General features: G+C 44.7%; 1 protein-coding gene across 1 annotated transcript in view; it reads right to left on the bottom strand.

The window, feature by feature from the left end:
• CFAP100 (cilia and flagella associated protein 100) overlaps positions 1 to 9,066 on the bottom strand; it is an 11,447-nt gene extending 2,381 nt beyond the window's left edge. Inside the window, exons 1-12 of the mRNA XM_057390212.1 lie at positions 9,042 to 9,066; positions 8,571 to 8,677; positions 7,145 to 7,334; positions 6,462 to 6,529; positions 5,641 to 5,804; positions 4,973 to 5,053; positions 4,183 to 4,364; positions 3,952 to 4,105; positions 3,053 to 3,101; positions 2,325 to 2,476; positions 1,405 to 1,540; positions 795 to 997 (exon numbers count right to left, since the gene is read on the bottom strand). Coding sequence (XP_057246195.1) covers positions 795 to 997; positions 1,405 to 1,540; positions 2,325 to 2,476; positions 3,053 to 3,101; positions 3,952 to 4,105; positions 4,183 to 4,364; positions 4,973 to 5,053; positions 5,641 to 5,804; positions 6,462 to 6,529; positions 7,145 to 7,334; positions 8,571 to 8,677; positions 9,042 to 9,066 — 1,511 coding nt within the window. The remainder of the gene's footprint in view (positions 1 to 794; positions 998 to 1,404; positions 1,541 to 2,324; positions 2,477 to 3,052; positions 3,102 to 3,951; positions 4,106 to 4,182; positions 4,365 to 4,972; positions 5,054 to 5,640; positions 5,805 to 6,461; positions 6,530 to 7,144; positions 7,335 to 8,570; positions 8,678 to 9,041) is intronic.
• Positions 9,067 to 13,804: the final 4,738 nt, after the last annotated feature.

Here is a 13,804-nt window from a genome sequence, read left to right as displayed (position 1 = left end):
GAATTGTCCTTCTCCATCCCCAAAGTAGAATAAATGTGTGTCTTACTTATTTTGCAACTTAGGAGTGCAAACCCATTCACAGAACATCAGCACCACACCTTTTCTACTGCACAGCTGAATAAAGATGCAGAGAAAGAGAGTAAGCAGAAGGGTAATKCCACTGTTCTGGCTTTAAATCCTCACAGTAATCTGATTCACTTGAGGATGGCCATATACAGTCATCAGTTCAGTTATCTTTGCTATTTGTGAGGGCAAATTTAATGTAACAGAGCCTAAAGGAGATCTTGGGATTTACACTGTGTAATTGCTACTATTTAATGAAGTAATTCAAGTTAAACTTAGAAGTTTTGTAGAAGAAACATTTCAAAGCTGGCATTGTTGACAAATGCCCTTATGTATGCATGAAAGTCTGACAAAATATCAGGGCAGGGCAGAATGAATGTGTTATCTTGAGGTGTAACTTTCTATTCAGTTTWGATTTTGTTACGGCAAATTGTTTTCTTAAGACAATGACACTCAATAGAATATTTTTGTTTGTGGGTTTAGTATTTTCTTTTTTATTCTAGATTTTTCTAATGTAGGTTGCAGGTGTTTTCCAATGTAGCTGTGGGTTGCTGTTCACTGACCAGGAGATGCAAGTTCTATGAATGTAGAACTCTTACAGAAGTAAAAGGGCATGGATTGCTCACATGGGATTTCAGATTGCTGCTACAGTTTTTTTTGGGTTGATTTGGCTCTTTCGGCTGTCAACACTTAAAAATAGAGACATTTTCTGGAAGAGGGTCTTGCCTTACCTTGCCCTCTGTTCCTTCCTTATGACTTTCACAGTGTTTTCTATCTTTAATGGTGGGACTCCCTCCACGCTGTCCAGTAAATCATTGAGCCGTTTCTCTATTACCTTTAACATCTGTACTGTTGTCAGGTTTGTCTCACTGTCTCCAGTGCACTGGCCATAGACTTCCAGCACCTTCTTGTTCAGACTTGTGAGCATTTTGTCCTAGAGGCGACAGGAGATGAGGTGAGTGGCCCAGCTGTGTTCTGCCAACTAGAACCATAATATCCCTCCAAAACTGAAGGAAATCTATAAAGGAAATGCACTCAGCAAGACTCGGTTGTTCAGGGGCACATGGCTGTATTGAGCCATTCTCCTGTTGCTCTGTGACCTGGGACAGGCAGCAGGTGCCCGTTGTCCCTGTGAGCCCTGCTCCCACCCCGCAGCAGCTGCCCCAATTTGCTGCCTCAGCAGTGCCCCAAACCGCCCTTTCTGTGCCTCCATGGCTTGGAAACAGTGCTGAGCCCTCCCCAGTGCAGCCCCTGTCTGCTCTGGTCCCAGGGTGGATGTGGCTGCTGGAGGGGAATCWCTCGAGCTCATGTGAACCCCTCTTGTCTGGATCTCATGTGCACCTGATCATCAGCTTCGTGTGCTTCACAGGAAAAGAGCTGAACTTTGCGCTTCAGATCGGCTGCTTTCTCTTCTTCCTTGACCACGGAGGCTCGGAGGGTGTTCACCTCGTGCTTCAGCTCTGCCGATTCCTTCTCCCTAGAGGAGAGAGGAGAGAGAGAGGAGGGATTTGGAAAGGGCACCGCTGGAACAGCCGGCTCCGCTCTCCGCAGCGTGGGCTGGTCCCTGCTGCTGCCGGCAGATGGAGGTAACACTTCAGCCTTTCCTGGCATCTTGCACCCGTAGCCCCGAGAGCACAGGGAACTTCGGGTTTTTTTTTTCTGGAAAAAGTTACTAAGCTGGTGTGGAGAAGGGAGAAGTAGAATAGTTAACCATTCAAAATTTTTTAACAGGTCAGTGGAGGATTTTGATTACCTTTAAAACTTCCACAAGGAGATAAGCTGCACGTTAAATGGAAATACCTGTCATTGAAATTACAATGACAATTGGGTATTTACAATGGGTAATTTACTTCTATTTTACAACGTAATTTACTTGGGTAAATTACAAGCTTTCTCTAGGAAAGTTTTGAATGAAGTCAGCATAGGTGCTKCTCTGGATCACTCCAGGAACTGCCTTGTTTCTTCCTTTGGCCTTCCTTAATGTGAATTACACAATACTTCTGTCTTATATCCACTCCAGGATGCTTAATGCATCAGTYCCCTAGCCTTTGCCTTGAGGATGCAGGAATTAGTCCCAAGATCAAGTCTTATTTCCTAGATAAAGCACAGATGAGACACTTTCCTAGGAGTTCACCAGAAAGGCCTAGTGTGCTCTGCAGTGTGTGCCTGATTGTGAGGTGTTTGTGGGGGGCAGAGGGGTCACTTATGTCTGAAAGGTGGAGCACAGGAACCCCTTCCCATCACTGGCAGATCACACTTACATGCTTTCATGGGTGGTGAGGAAAGTCTGTTGGATATTGTTCCAACTTTCCTCTATGTCCTGGGAGTTCTGGATGAAGGATATGTTCTCATCCTGCATCTCCGTGAAAGTACTCAGCAGTTGTTCAGGATCAGTAAAATACAGCTTAGGCTCCTGGAGTGGAAAACACATTTGGTGAGTTTTTTCCCTCCTTCAGCTTCTTTCCCAGTGAATTACGTGGAGGTTGGCCTGCACCAGCCCTGGCTGTTCAAACACTCCTCCATCTAGAGAGGTCCATGTTTGTCTGTGCACAAACATCCCCACCTTCCTGCCATGTGTGTAGCTTTACTCTGCCTCAGTAGCWCACCCCTAAAACAAATTGCATTTGGGGGGGTAAAAAGTGTTGCAAACATCTGAGAGTGGGAAAACTTCAATATCAGACATAAACCAGTAATTGCTCTAATTAAAAAATCTTCCATTATATGATGTTATATCTCACTGGAGGATGGCAAGCTTAGAGATGATGGTAGGTTTTTGGAAAATGAYGGAGAAAAGTTAAACTAAGGTATTTATAATATTTGTTACCAAAACATGAACATTTATTAATTTATAAATATACATTTATAATTTGTAACTACAGTAACTCCTCAATACCGTAACTAATGATTAGAAGGTGAGGGAAATTAGTAACATTGGTAAATGATGCAGGACAAACAGAAAATGCAAATATTTCAACGTAAGACTTCTGACCTCATCTTCATCTGAGCTGATTTCACCTTCTGCATCCTCACGCGAATTTCTGGAAAAGCATTTTGTTTATTAGGCCCTTAGAGAAATGACAGCTCAAAGGAGACCTCGTTAGTGACATTGTTATTGTTTGCTGTTGCTGTTTRCTCCTGAAGAGTCTTTGCACGCTCCCACCTTTGCCTCCCTGAGGCTGTGGGGTATTTGGGGGTCATTAGGATCGAGGGGTCACACAAACAGGCAGCACAGCAGCTGCTTTTGTCCATGAGCAAGCTGCTTTAATGCTGCTCTGGGCTGTGCTGGCCAGTGCAGGTGGGATGTGACACGTGAACCTGAACTGAGGTGTCGATCCAAATGCCTTTAAACTYGCTGGGAGGCTTTGGCTGTTGGAAAATGAGAAGGCAGAGGCAAGAGCCTTACTCAAAAAGCTCAGACAGCAGCAGCACAAGTATAGAAAAAGCCTTGTACCCTTTCTGAGATGTAGTACAGCTCCTAAAYATGGTGTAGCCACCATGGGGAGTCTGGTTTTGCCTGCCCTGGGAGAAAGTTGTTTAATGCTTCTTCCTCTGCGAGAGCTGGAAAAGGGGGAAGCAGTGCCTGGCTGCTCTGCTCATCACCTTCACTTGTGCCTGTCACCCTGGGCCATGAAAGGGGTCAAAAYCCTCTGTTTGCATTGTCTCAGTGCCAGCCCCACCCGAGCAGGGTCTCAGCAGAGGATTTGAGCACAGAGCTCACTAGGAGCAGGCACATCGGTACTGGCATTTTGACAGCTTTCTGCTGGCATTTTGGTTTGTTCCAATCAGCCCCAGCAAAGGTGAGCAGYGGGATTCCCCTGTGCTGACTGCCAGTCAGCTGAGTGCTCTCTACACTTCTTAAGAGTGTTGTTTGCATTGTCTGGTACTTACAGTTCTCTTGATAAAAGAGGCTTCAGGAAGTGTTTGAGCTGTGGCTTGTCATCATGTGACCTGAAATCCAAACTTTCTGCRAACAGCAGGGAACTTGGCATGTCTGTAAAACTGGTGCTGTGGGCAGTGTTKGTCCTGGCTGTGGGATCCTGGTCTGGAGACAAGAGGAGGTGACCACTTAGAGCCTGGGGCTGTCCCAGGGAGCAGCAGCAGCACTTTCCTGGCACTCACCCTGCTCTGCACCAGGGGGAGGTGAAGCATTTCCTCCTTTAAGTCTGGATTCTCTTTTAATTTCCTTTTCTTTTTTGTGCCTTTTCCCATGTTTCTCCTGCCACTCTTTCGGAGATAGCTGATAGAGGATGTCCCTGTACATTTTGTACTCTTGCAGAGTGTCCTCGAACCAGGAGATATCACTGGGTTGAGAGARGTGGACAAAGTTTGTTAGCAGGGAGGGAAGCTCCTGTCTGAACAGGTTCTTTCTCACTCTTGATATTGRGTTTCACCCAGAGAAGGGGAGAGAGAGCACCAGGTTTCATGGATCTGCAAAGGCAAATGGGAACTGCCCTCTGCGCTCTCTGTGGTTCCTCATGTGGTCATAACTCTGGCCAGGCCCTTGCTATGGCACTGAACTTGCTAATTTTGGAATTTTTACTTGAAAAGGARTTAGAAATTTTTCCAGCTCAACTCATAATGGTAATCATAGTTATTTCTTTTGTCTTTCCCTAGGTGCCCATTAAAATGCATTACTTAGTTTTGTTTGGATTTTAATTTGATGTTAGGCATTTAATTTTGGGCTTGGAATGTTCATACTTATTTTTAAATAATATGACATTATTTTTAAATGTCATTAGAAAACTAGTTGCGTTGTTTTAGAAACAAAGCCAGCATCTGCAAAACAAAAGCCAAAACATTTTGACTCTTAAAATTGAACATTTCTAGAAATCTATYCCCTGCAAGGACTTTGAAGGTACAGCACTGTAGGGGCTGTCAAAGGTGAGGCAGGAGTAATGAGCAACCTTACCTTTGGATTTTCTTTATTTGGGTAGAGATTCCCTGGATCTCTGTTATTTTCTTTGCCTTTGCTGAGGTTTCTCTTTTGGCCCTAGGAAAGGATTCATAAACACAAGCCATTATACAATTTAGTGGTGATTAGTGAACAGAGGTGCCTATGAAACAGCAAAAAATATGTGATATGAGCTCTAGAAATCTGTGCTATAGATCTATCCCAGGAGATGCTTGGCTCCTGCCTGAAGACCCTCCTTCTCTTGGCAAAGTGTGGCATCTCAGTGTTCAGGCCTCCCTAATTTGGCTGCTGCTGAGCATCAGCTGTTGCTCTGTTTTTGTGATCCCTGCAATGGGCCAAAGTGCTCCATTTGCTTCACTGAGGGGACTGTGAAGGGTTGGGTGGAGGCATCTCCCTCCAGGAAGGGTGCTTTGAGCTGTTGGGAGTGGKGAGGTCACCAGCAGGGTCCTTCCTGCCYCCAGATCAAGGGYTTTTGCAATGAGGGTATTCCCTGGMTGTTGTTCTCCTTCCTGTTTGTAACTAAATGTGTGGGAAGGAAGTGTCCCCAGAACTGTAACTCTGGGAAACTCAGGGTGTTCAGCCAAAAACATGCAGGGAGGTCAAGCAGAAAATCTCCTGTGCCCAGAATGAAACAGCACACGGGTGTTTCCTTCAGCATTCCTTACATTCTCAGTGCTTCAACAGAGTTATTATGGTTCTCCTTCAGGAACTCATCAAACAGGGCAGCATCCTTCTCCATCCTTCTCTCAGCCTTTTCCAGTTTTTTTTCCTCGTTCTTTGCTATGTTCTCCATCTTTTCAATCTCCCCTTTCTTCACTGCGATGGCATACTGAAATGAACCCCAAAGGCAGCAMAGTCACATCAGTTGCTCGGCTTTAAAGGATCATTGGTTTGGCTTTGTGCTTGGCTGCCCTGTTACCTGAGAGCTGTGGGCAGAGAGGGTAAGGATTTCAAACCAAGGTGTGTGTCTTAGGGCAAGCCAGGAGTAATTTCAGAAGGAACATAGCAAGTAAGCAATGAATCTAAAAACAGAATCCAAAATTCTCAGCACTGCATTRACTCCTGTCTGACAGAGATTGATTCAGCTGTGTTACAGCCAATAATAGAGGTGACTAATGGGGATGTTCCTGCWCAGTTACTCCATTCCCTTGTTTTGAGTTCAGAATGGCTCCCAGCTACAATTTATATAGAGGACAACATGAGCCAAAGGTCAGTGCATCCATGCATCTCATAAATGGAATAGTTGCATGGTGGCTGCTGAATTATGGGACTGACCTACATTCCTTTATTTCTTGGCTGGGGATTGCTGGGCTGCAGGCTCTGAGGGTCTGTAACTCTGCACCTGGACAGTCAGTCCATGAGGTGTGGTGTGTGCCACCTTGAAAGGTCTCTGGGCAGTGGGTCCCAGGGGAATGAACATCAAAACAAAGCAGCACAGGGAAGAGGAATTAAATGAATAGAAAGTAACATGCTAAAAGCTAAGTACCTCAAGAAAAAAAATCTCTTTTCTGTCCTGCATGTAGCCGTAGAAAGTCTCCCTGTCTAATGCGTAATCTGAAATCAGAATAGAAAGTTGCTTAGACTAGAGAGGGGGAAATATGGCCAAGGCAAAACACAGTGAATTTGTGGGCTGCCATGAGCATGGGTCTGGCTGGCACTGGAGTCAGCAATACTGATTATTGTATTACAGTCAGAACCTTGTTTAGGATCAGTTTTGTATGGGTTTTCATGGAGTAAAATCAGGTGGAATGGAGTGGAGAACCTTTCCTTGTCATCTCSATATTAATGGCAAATCTACTCCTCATGTCAGAGGCAGAAGATCCAGGCCTGTATCCACTAAAATCCAACTTCAGYGTGGCTTAGTAGAAAGGTTTCCAAGCCACAAAGCCCTGCAAACCCTCAGCAGGCTCCCAGGTGGTTCTGAGAGCTCCAGCAGCTCCAAGGCTGGTGCAGCCCAGGCTGCAGGGAGGGGGTGGCCCCTGCTCTGTGTGAATGCATGGACATGGCTCAGCCACACAGGGGGTGGCACGACACAGCACAGAACTCTGTCTGCATGACCTCACCAGAGTCAGCCAGGGCCAGCTGCTCCTCCCATCCCCTCTTTGGCCCCTGCTTTGGGCTGTTACCCAGATGAGCAGCATCACTGCAAAGATAGTGACTGTTCTCCACCTTTTTTCATGGCTAACTTCTTTGAAAGCAACTCCTGAAGAACTTTCAGTCTCTCTTCACATGTTGGCTCTCTTCTGCCTTCCTCTTCTTCCTCCTTTTTCAAAGCTCTCCTCAACCCACTTTTTGCCTTAATTTTAGTGGAGTAAGTAGTTTTCTCATGGACTTTCATGGCCTTCCTCTTTTCACGTTCCTGTGAGAAGTCAGATACGTGGACAAATTGATTGTGAGCTTTGTTTGCTGTGGTTTCTAAAGACATGAGTAAGTTATTGACAGCCTAGAAATCTGCAGAGTTTTGGTACCCTGCTGATGCATGTTTGCCTGGTTTATCTGACTAATCCAAATAATATTCTCTCTTGAGGCAACTGAGACACTAAATTTCTTAGCACTTGTTCTCATTAGTTTGTTGATTTGTATTCTGCATCCATCCACCAGCTGTGCCAGTTTGTACCCACTCAGTGTCCTCATTTTTCCTTCCTGGGTTATTCCTGTGAGCAAATGGAAATTTTCTGAGATTCTTCCTTTGAATCCCCAAGAAAAAGGGAACAACAGGACTGCCCACACTTAACTGAGTCAGTCCAGCTTTCACAAAGACATGTAAACCATCAACTTTAGACTGGGAGGATCTATTCAAACCCATTCCAGAGTCTTCTGGGGGGTAAAAGGTGTTCCTGCTCAGTGCTTTCACATGGACTGAAGTGTAATTCAGTGCTGTCTGCACAGTTTGGGCATGGTTTATGCTGAGGACATCACTCAGAAGACATCCTCAGTGCACAGCTTCCTGAGCTCTTCCCTATAATTGTATAATGACCTTCAACCCAAGCAAAAACCAGTCACCAGTGGGTGGTGAGGAGGCCTTGCCTAAAACCTCTTGCTTCCTTCCACACTATGCCAGGCTGTGMAACCCTGTACAACAACCAGAGCTCTCAGAGATCACACAATTACAGACAGGTTTGGGTTGGACCTTAGGGATCATTTAGTTCCAACCCCCTACCATGAATAGGGACACCCCCACTAGACCAGATTGCTCAAAGCCTCATCCAGCCTGGCCTTGAACACTTCCAGGGATGGGGCATCCACAGCTTCCTTGAGCCACCAGTTCCAGTGCCTCACCACCCTCATAGTAAAGAATTTCTTCCTAACATCTAATCTAAATCTCTCCTCTTTTAGTTTAAAGCCATCCCCTCTTGTTCTATCACTATATGTTTGCATAAAAATTTGCCCTGTTTTTTTTATAAGCACCCCTTAAGTACTGAAAGGTTACAGTCAGGTCTCCCTGGAGCATTATCTTCTCCAGGCTGAACACTCTGAGCTTTCTCATGAAGTGGTCTTTTGATCTCTCATGCACTAAATTTTCATATTCTGTTGGTTGGGTGCCTGCCTTAGAAACAGCTCATTGTATACATTAGCCTAAAGCATATGTACATACTGCCTGTGCCTTTTTTATTTCCTTATCCCTCATTGAGAAAAGTTCCTTATCTGATGGGACTTTAAATGGATTTTTCGTTGGGATTTCTTCATCCTCTTCTGTGCTGTCTGGAAAAAAAAAATAAATAAAAAAAAAGATGAGAATGTAGAAAATGAGAAACTGAATATGTGGACYCAGCACAAAGGGAGTGGGATGTGCTGTGCCACACCTGGAGGGTGGGCAGTGCTCCCARTGCTGGACTGGGAGCAGGGAGCTGGACAGGGCTTCTGAGAAACCAGTGATGTAACTGAGACCTCTGTATGGTTTATGTCCTTTAACCATGTCTGATGATCAACAGCAGGATCTCAGCCAGGGAGTTTTCAGAGTCTGGAGCTGTTTAACCCATCTCATCTGGTTTTGGGCAGAAGAACCTGACTTCAGGCCTCTCCTCTGACCTGATAAGGAAAAGTTGCTGGAGCATTGAGTCCTTACCTGACAATGCACGGTGGATTTCCATTTCAAGTTTGGAAGAGAGAATTTAGGTGTTGATGCTGTTTGTCAGGATGGTGTCTTTGACCCTGGCCCAAGGAAAACCATAAACAAATCAGTCAGTTGGGGTCTCTGCCAGTAACTGATGTGGTGAGTTTCACAGCACTGACTGGCCTAGGGGCTTTCTGCATCTTAACCACCGAGCCTTTAGTATCTGTAGCAATTAACAAAAAGCTTCATTAAACTGGAAAATATATATGTTCTGACCTCCAAAAGGTGATGTTTATTCCTAGCCTATGTGAAAGTTGTGTAAAACACAGTCCTCCTTACACACCAGCTGATGGGAAAGCAACACCAAAACAAATCTGTAGATAGCAAAGCAGCCCAAGTCCCTTGCTTCTTTTTCCACCCATTCACCAGCCCCGATCCACACCCATGCTTTTTCATCCTCCTGTCATTAGTTCACATTTTTACTCCTTAAAACTCTTCCCATTAATTGCTTCAGCATTGTGGATTTCTTGCAATAAGGCTCAATGGTTGTTGGACAGCACAGACACACTTTACAGAACTCTGTTCCCTTTCATTTTAGGTTGGCAAACTGTTGAAGGTTAGCTTTTTGTTTCTCTGACTCCAGTCTCTTTTTGTAGTTTTTGCTAAGGATCCTAAGGGGAAAGGCATAATTGGAATGATCTCACTTACAAAGAACAGATAGAGCATTGTTAAAGCTATCCTTTAATCACCAAAGGCAGCAAGCTGGGCTCAGTGAGGTATTAGTTCTATTGATGCAATTCTGCTGCTGGCACCATTCCTGACCTGCACTGCTATGAGGCGCCGTAGAAAATATCCTCTTCTGCTTGCACCAGTTTTAGGGCTATTTTAGAGCACCAGTTTTAGGGCTATTTTAGAGCACCAGTTTTTGCTCTGAACAGTCTCCAGTTTTTATGTATTTTGAGCTAAACTCATCTGGCCTAATTTCCATGTCCGTCCTTGGTGCTTTGTGTTTCTATTGCCTGTGTTTCTGCAGCTGCCCAATCAGTATCTTATTCTTTGGAGATGTCAAACTTCCATTGCTGATGAGACACAGAGGCTGAGATAGAATTTAGGTTGTTTGAGTGTATCCCAAATGTTTTCTCTCTCCTTTTCAGTTTTTGAGGTGCCTTTTACCCAGGGACTCCTTGACTGGTTACTTAGATTTCAAACCTCTCTGAACTTTGCTTGATGTCAGGGGATGTTTTTCTCTAGGGGTGTCTCATCTATGTCCTGGAACAACATCACCCCTGCTGCTGATGTGAGTTTTGGAGAAAGCCCCATCAGGGCAGGGGTGGGCAGGCAGTCAAATGCCTCAATAAAGTTTATGAACCTCACAGAGCAGTTTCAGCAAACACCTGGAGCTCCAGYCCTCAGTGCACACCTTGATTTCTGTAATCTAAAACCTTTCTCATTAAGAATTTTCTTGTTCCTGTGGTTGATTTAAATTCCTCCTACAGGCAATTAATTGGAAAAGCAGGACTAGACACTGGCATATGGAAAATAATTGTCAATGCAACTCTCAGAGATAAAAAAAATTCTTTCTAATATAATTTTAGCTAAGTATAGGTAACTGTATCTATGATTAACTTATGAATATTCATTTTATTATGGTGTTTTTTGTTTGAGGTTGCTGAGTTTTTTAATAGGTTGTTTGCACAGCACTTTGGAAATAATGCCAGAAGCTACAGAAGCACTAGCACTGCTAATTACGATTATTAAGCTCAATAATGCAAATACAAAAATGCTTCATTGCTAGAATCATTTGGCATGTATTTCACCGCCTCTGACATTATGTTCCAGTAGCTGCATACCAGTAGAATGTGAATCAGTAGATAAGGCATTCGTGGTTTTAAGTCACTGAAACCTTTATTCAGTGCTTTCCCCTAGCATCAAGCTGCTGAGGGGAAAAAAAAAAATAAAAGAAAGAAGTCAAAGTAAAGATACAGACAGTTCTAAAAATTCTTGCAGTAAATCCATCCACCCTCTTCCCAGAGCAGATGTCACACATCTGTCCCCGGCAGAGTTCTCTGGGGCCCTCCTCACCCCTGTTTTTTGGTGTCTCACCCGAAGGCTCCCGCGGGCTGCTGTGGCCGGGCTGTCGGTGGGGATTTCTGTCGGGATGTCTGTCTGTCGGGTGTCTGTCGGGATGTCGCTGGGAGCGGGGTCCGGCCGGGGCGCAGCCGCCTCTGTTTGCGCTGCCATGGAGACGCGCGCTCCCGTTGCCAGGCGGGAGCGCGCATGGAACCAGTGGCTTCTGTTGGGAGGGATCGAGCAGGGCAGTGGCTCCGGGGACAATTGGCACATGCCCAGGCTGCTGCCAGCCCCGTCCGGCCCCSGACACGCCCGCGGTGCCCGGCTCAGTGCCCCGAGCCCGCAGCTCGCCGAGGCTCCAGGGAGATGCGGGCTCGAATGTTCAAAAAGGGACAAAACTGCTCTGCTGTGAGACGTCTCCCTGACTTGCTGGGTTCTCTGTTCATTATTTCATTCCCCCCTGGGAATTGGGTGTTTAACCCCATGTCTGTRAGCAGGGGGTTGAGGAAATGGGAGCTGGAGCCCCTGTTTGTGGAATGACCATAATTCATCATTTCCTAATCTCTGCCTTGGTCTGTTGCTTTGTAAACTGTGGATAGTCACATTTTGGAGATTATGTGTGGTATGGGTGAACAAACTGCCATTTACTGGGGGTTCCCCAAGTCAGTAAATCTATGGAATGCCAAATATCACCTTCTGAAATACCATATCATTCTAAAGAGGATTTGATAAAATATCAKTTGGTAGAAAGCAATGTGTTTTCATAGAGGAAAAGATCCTTAAATCCCCTTATTCACCCTTTTCTGTTTCTGAGAAGACCATATTGGTTCCAAATKGATCATGCTCTTCTTTGGACCCTTTAGAATCTCTATTAATACCATTTCAGTTTTCAGAAATARCAGTTTCTTTCATTTACTGATAGATTTCCAAAAAGCTTTGTCTGTCTGAATAACTCATACAATAAATAGCATGAATTTCTGTAAGTGCAAACTSCCATTTGATTGTTACAATTCTTTTCTGTAATTGCTGATTATCAAGAGACTGGATTCAGGCAGCAGAAGAAAAATGCTTATACAGAAAGAAATTTTTCTTTATTCTGCACATGAATGCTTTGATTTTTAGCAATGATGCAGAAAACCATAGTGCTATCTTTAGTATGTTTTGGGAAATTTCCCAAAGGTATTGAAGAGTATGTATAAAAAAATGACACTACAGAATAATTTCTATTACCAAAAAAAAAAAAAAAAATCAGAAATAAATTGTACTGAAGATGCATTTTTTTCTAAAGGAATATTATGAAATGGTCTTGGTTCAGAAACACCATTTTATTACAGAATTGCGAATTTGTCACAGTGGAAACATCACAAAAATAGATAACAGAAACTGAAGACATTTGAACAGCTCTGGCTCTGTCTGGCACAATCCTGATATCAATGAATTAAACATTTGTATATCCCTTGTTCTGTTCTGAACTATCCTTGCTAACCACTTATTTCCCAGAAGCTGAACAGAGGTTATTTAAAAGCAGAGATGTATTTTGTGAATTCTTGGAAATGTGCAGGCTCTTCATAGCTTGGGTTCCTTACTTGTGTCCCACATATGCCATGAGCCACCTCAAGGCTTTGCATTTCCTTGAGGGCAAAGAAGTTTTTAAGGCCAGAAGGACATCTGGGTTCTATTCTTAGCCACCATTAACKTGGTTAATGAATGGAATAAATGGCATGTGCAACATCATGGGAAAATCTGCCTGTTGGCACAGGCTGTGCAGCTGACCAGGCCTGCAGCTCCTCAGGGAAAGGAGGAGGCACCCCAGGTTTTGGGATTATTAAATGTTTGGGCAGTGTTTCCTTGGTACCGAGCTGAGAAAGCCGAGCAGTTGACGTGGTAAGAATGGCAGGTGGCTGCTTGTCCTTCCAACAGAATGTCTGAGGTTTGGGGATTTGTGATTTTGTCAGGACACAGGATTGGGATTTTGAGATACTACAATTCCTTTGCTCCCTTCGTTTTTTTAGTATAAATGTCTTCTCCATTCAGTGCCCCTGTTGGTGCACAGGGATGCTGATCCCTTCCACAGAGGTGCTGCAGGGGTTAATTAGCATTGGCAAAACATTTTGAAATGGCTGATTGAGAAATGCTGACAGAGATGAAAGCTGAATAGGTATATAGATAAATAAATATTCCTTTGTAGCGTTATCACTACRGAAAGTACCCTGTGTAGGCAGGATGCTGCACAGCTCACTGGGCAGTCATCTCCCCATTGCCTGGGGTTTCCAGGGGACTCATTTATTCCAGGATTCCACTTTAGCTGGTGTGGATGTGCCACAGACAGAACAGCCTGGCAGCAGCCAGCCAATGCTGCAGAAATCCCTRATGGATTGGGAGCTTTTTCTTCCTCTGGAGCTCCTGTTCTGCTCTTTTCCAGTGTGGCTGCAGAACTGGGAGCATCCCAGGAGGAAGAAGGGGAAGTTGGACCCTATTCCCTTGGTTAGAGACAAGGAGGGAGGAGGTATCCTCGAGTGAGTGCCCACAAGAGATGACTGACAAGAGCTCTGTGTAAGGCAGGGCAGGCAGCTCTCTGCTCCAGCAGGGTCTCTGCTGAGCTGGTAGMAGAAATTTTCTGCTGCTGGGTCTCTTTGGGACACTTTCTCATCTTGTGGGGAAGAATGTGGCTCTGGAGATCCCACAGGGAATATATGGCTGCTCTC

Source organism: Malurus melanocephalus, unplaced genomic scaffold (genome assembly GCF_030028575.1).
Source record: "Malurus melanocephalus ecotype Western Australia unplaced genomic scaffold, MMel_1.1 scaffold_24, whole genome shotgun sequence".
In the NCBI taxonomy this organism is placed as follows: Eukaryota; Metazoa; Chordata; class Aves; order Passeriformes; family Maluridae; genus Malurus; species Malurus melanocephalus.
The sequence above is the reverse complement of the archived record's forward strand: the minus strand, read 5'-3'. Positions and strand labels throughout refer to the sequence as shown.